The following is a 5332-nucleotide window of genomic DNA, read 5'->3' as shown; positions in this document are numbered from 1 at the left end:
TGAGAGAATTTGAAAATCAAATAAAAGAACTATTAAATTTAGGAGTAATAAGAAGATCGACTTCAAAACATAGGTCAGCCGCATTCATGGTAAGAAATCATAATGAAATACTAAGAGGAAAAGCTAGAATGGTAATAAACTACAAAAGACTTAATGACAATACTAGAATGGATGGATATAAATTACCAGACAAATCAGAATTAATAAACCGAATACAAGGAAGAAAAGTTTTTAGTAAGTTTGATTGTAAATCGGGATATTGGCAAGTCAAAATACATGAAGATAGGATCGAATGGACAACTTTTACTTGCCCAGAAGGACATTTCGAATGGTTGGTAATGCCATTCGGTTTAAAAACAGCCCCTCCAATCTTTCAAAGAAAGATGGATAATATATTTAGAAACTATAAAAACTTTATTTTGGTTTATGTAGACGATATCTTAGTATTTAGTAATAATACCAATGAACATCTAGGACATTTACAAACGGTGTTTAAACTGTTCGTAGACAATGGAATTATAATTAGCAAAAAGAAAATGAAATTATGTAAGACTCTTATAAAATTCTTAGGGGTAGAAATTGGAAATGGAAAGATAAAATTACAACCCCATATAGCAAAAAAGGTCCTCGACATGCCTAACAAATTAGACAATACTAAAGACTTACAAAAATTTCTAGGAATATTAAATTATGCGTGAAGTTTTATCAAAGATCTAGGGAAAGTAGCAGGACCCCTATACTCTAAAACAGGAAGTCATGGGCAAAAGACATTTAATATGGAAGACATAAAATTAGTACAAAAACTCAAACAAATGGTTAAAAATATACCAGATTTATCCCTCCTGCTAGAAACTGACTACCCAATAGTAGAAACAGATGGAAGTCTTGAAGGATGGGGAGCAGTATTAAAAACAAAAAGTAACAAATATGGAGACAAAAATGACGAAAAAATTTGCGCCTATCACAGTGGAAAATACAAAGAAAAAGGAAATATGAGTAGCATAGATGCAGAAATTTTAGCAGTTATATATGGTTTAAATAGCTTCAAATTATACATTATTAATAAACAAGTAATTTTAGTGAGAACAGACTGCGAGGCTATTGTAAAATTCCACCAAAAAATAGAAGGAAAAAATAGTAGTAAAAGAAGATGGTTAAATTTCTTAGACGCTACGTCGATATACAATATATCTTTAGAACATATCAAGGGAAAAGATAACTCTTTAGCAGATCAGCTAAGCAGACTTATGAAAACTAACTGTTTGTTTTCAGAATGAGTACAGGTAAATATAAAGATAGAGCATCAAGTTCAAATTCGAGTGGACAGAGAGACAAAGACTTGTTGCAGACTCTCTTAGGAAATACCTTATTTCAACCACAGATAAGACTAAATACGGCAAGCATGGAAAGAATATATTTTGGGAAACAAAATCTAGTTTTCTATCCTCCATCTAATCTAAGTTTCTGGGTAAAACCAGAAACGAAGATAGATAGACCTCAAAGATGCTTAATAGACAACCTTTGGATAGCATACAACAAGATTCCTCGAGACAACAATTATTTCATTTTAGTAGGAAATTCATTAAGCCATTATTTTACGGACAAAAACGAAGACAAAAAATTCAGATTTTATGTAGTAATCCAAGGAAAATTGCAAGGAGTGTTCCAGACATGGGTAGAAGTAATATATTCGATTAAAGACTTTCCTACCCCACTTTTTAAAGGATTCAATGATTTGAATGAAGCACTAGACTATGCTAAGAGGAACTCTTGGGCCTAATTATTTTATAAGCCCAACTTTAAGACAAATTTCAAGACCATCTTTGCAATACAACATTAAAAAAGACACAGACAGAATAATTTTTTGCGATCATTGTTCCTCAATGACAGAAGGATTCAAAAGGCTCAATCAAATGATCGAAAGACTAGAAATTGAAAGAAGGAAAATGACGTAACATATCCACTCATTGTAAGAGAGGATAAGGTTGTTACTTGGAAATACTGATCAAACTATACCATTTAAGAGTTCTCCATCTCACTACAAAATGGATAAGACGGGTGTACATTCCCCAACGAATGTAGAAAGAGCTATTGTACCAGCCAAAGGTACAGCTAGTCCCATTCAAACGGTAGAGGGTAAAGACTCATCAAATCCGTTGATGGTTGACAGTTTACCAAAAAGTGTAAGAATTCTGCCAGCAAGTTTTAGTACAATAGCAGAGACAAGTAAAAGACGAAAGGATTCCTCTAAAAAAGAAAAAAAAATAAAAGGATAGAAAAAATAATAAAAAGTTCCCTTTACAAATTACTCACAGAAAAGACTAAGGGGGTAATACAAGAAAAAATTATACGAGAAAATCCAGAGCCAGCAAATTCTGACCACGAAGACATAGAGAGTAGCAGTGATGAAAACAATTTATCAACAGACCAATTCAATCGGCACTACGACCCAAATGAAGACAATGATTCAGGGATGAGTTTTGATTCTGATGCACTACACAACCTGGATACCTAGAGAAATACGTAAGCAATGACATCAATACAAGAAGACAAAACAAATAGGTAAGCAGTGACATCACGAGCCATTACGATAAAGAAGACTCCACTACATATCCACCACTACTAGTAAAGACAGCTCCACCATCTCAAGAAGACAAATAAGGACCACTCAATTTTGAAAAAAGCCTTCACAAAACCATGTGACGATGGGGCCCAAAGAGCACCCGGCATGTGAAGAAAGTTTTTAGAAATTGAAATCCGAATTTCAAATTCGGATGGGCTCCTATAAATAGAACCATGATACAAGAAGAGAAACAGAGCGAAGTGCGAGTAGAGCATTGAGAAAGTTTTCATTCCACTACGAGCGTTCTTGCAAAGTTTACATATTCCCCTTCCCTTTCAAAAAAAAAAAAAAAAAGAGTAGCAAGTGTTTGTGTACAAAAGGTGTGAGTGTTTTAATTTTCAAAGTAGCTGCAAGGTCACCTGGGGACTCCTGAAAGGGAAACCTCATTCCGACCATTATCATGTAAGTAGTTATCAATTTTCTAGATCTTAGTAAGTTTCTCCCTATAGTATGTATGTGTTATCATGTATATGTATGTATTATTATGTACTGTTATTATGTTTATATGATGTTCATATAAGTTCTAAATTATATATTACTCTTAGTAAATGGTTATTTTCTTATCTTTTTAGTAACCCTGATCGATTAACCTGTAAATACTTAGGGAAGTTGAAAGTCCGACATGGTTAAAGAACCGAAAGGACCGTGTATCCCAGGGTGTGGTTAAAGAAGCAGGTGCTAAGAACATGGGTAAGGAAAAGCGATGAACAAAGTTAAAAAAAAAAGTAATTTTGGGAGAAATTACGTAGATTTAGAAACAGATCACTACCAAACAAGNAGTAAGCATTTGAAGTTGTAACATACCTCATGAGGATTCCATTGTATAAGTCAAGGACACATAGTGCCTTAGGCTCTAAAGCAACTAGCCTTTGGACATCTTCAATGAAACCTTTGACTTTTGATAAGCTAATGGTAAATGTTGTTTGGTGAAAAAATAGACCTTTAACTCTATGGTCCCAAGGGCATGTTGCACCTTCAAGACTGTCTAGGCATGTTCCTGATGCTTGGACTTGGTTTTGAAACCCAACCATTGGATAGCCAGTACCTGAGAGAGAGAATATAATGCAATCGAATTATTAACTATATATATATATATATATATATATATATATGTTGCTTGTACATCGCATGCATGATGAAAAAATTAACTAACCATTGTTTCTCCACCCATAAGTAAGATACTTCAATATGGAAGTGTTTATTATTGCAACTGCGCATTTTCCACCAGCATCATTTGTTGATTCTTGTATCTCCTCTAGTGAACAAAGAAAGTAGAGTAAAGTGAAAGAAAGTAAATTTGAAGCAATTTAAATTATGAGTAATTAATTATTACCTAGGGTTCTGAAAATGGCGAGTAAGTTTTGATCTGTAGGGCGAAATCCAAGGAAGTCATTAAGGGCATTGCCAGGAGTGCCGTTAGGAACTCGATCATCGATCCTATAAATAACCTTGCGTTGACTCGGATACCACGTAAAATCAGCAAATTCATGTTGTCTCCCAAAGGTAACTGCATCTTCCCCTAAGTTTGAGTCATCCCTTTCAGAAAAGGTAATTGAACGTTTGAACACTCGTTCTAGTTTTAGTGTCACCTAAATTTAATACACACATTAAGATTTGATTTAATTTGTCATTCAAAATCTAAAAGAGAACTAAACATATATATGATTTATCATGTACTATTACTTATACGTACTCATATATGATATGATTAATAATATCATAACTAATAGTACTATATGTATAATTAATTAGTGAAAATCTACCAAACGATCGATCCGATGATATATATTAACAAAAGTAGACATATACGTCATATATGATATGAATATGATTAATAATATCATAACTAATATATGCATGTATTAGTGAAAATCTAATACATCTTACCAAACGATCCGATAATATAATTATAAAAAAGTAGATACCTGTGAAACAACTCCAAGAACACCTAGTGACACTCTAACAGCATTCAAGTCGGGGCTACCATTTTCCAATATATGGACTTTAGCATAATTATTTGCCGCATCAGCTGGTGTAACAATTCGAAGTTGTACAATATAATCATGTACAGAACTTCCCAAACCCCAGAGAGAACTTCCATGAGCTCCGGTTCCAATTAAGCCACCAATCGTTAAACCCCACCAGTAAGGCGTGTAAGGCAGGACCAAACCTGCTTTACCCGCCTCACTAATTAGTTGTCTCAATGTCACCCCACTTTCAACAGTGATCATCATGTTTTCTTCATCGATTCTTATGATTTTATTTAGGAATTTTGTACTTATAAGTAACCCGTCTTGATCACCATTGTCTAGACATACCAATTTGGGTATGCTATGAGAAAATCGAGTTGCGATTTTCATTTTTCGATTTTCCCTTGTTGCATTTGCTACTATAGAAATGACTTCTTCTTCTGTGGTTGGAAAAACAGCTTCAGCTGCCTTGCAAATGGTTCGATCTGGGAACGCGCCATAAGTGTTTGTAATGGTGCAATTAAAATTTGTGTCGTATGAACTTTTTATGGGATCTTCAGGTGGGCTAGAATTCACTAAGTAGATCATAAAGAAAATCAAACTTAGTTTTATGATTTTTGTGTCACTCATGGCTAGTACAAAGAATTGATGAAATAATTATAGAAGAACATGAATGATGTGTCTACGCAACTAACACCTACTTATATAAGTTTTTTTTTAAAAAAAAAAAAAAGAGGGG

At 33.8% G+C, this 5332-nt stretch overlaps 1 protein-coding gene across 1 annotated transcript; it reads right to left on the bottom strand.

Annotated features, from left to right (window-relative positions):
* Window positions 1–2122: 2122 nt before the first annotated feature.
* Window positions 2123–5205, bottom strand: LOC125851474 (probable L-gulonolactone oxidase 6). The gene is made up of 5 exons (XM_049531260.1): window positions 4549–5205; window positions 3957–4212; window positions 3777–3878; window positions 3369–3668; window positions 2123–2247 (listed from the first exon to the last, which is right to left on the bottom strand). Exons 1-5 carry the CDS (start codon window positions 5179–5181, stop codon window positions 2123–2125), a joined length of 1416 nt encoding a protein of 471 aa, XP_049387217.1. The 5' UTR covers window positions 5182–5205.
* Window positions 5206–5332: the final 127 nt, after the last annotated feature.

Source organism: Solanum stenotomum, unplaced genomic scaffold (assembly GCF_019186545.1).
Source record: "Solanum stenotomum isolate F172 unplaced genomic scaffold, ASM1918654v1 scaffold2615, whole genome shotgun sequence".
Lineage (NCBI taxonomy): Eukaryota > Viridiplantae > Streptophyta > Magnoliopsida > Solanales > Solanaceae > Solanum > Solanum stenotomum.
The sequence above is the reverse complement of the archived record's forward strand: the minus strand, read 5'-3'. Positions and strand labels throughout refer to the sequence as shown.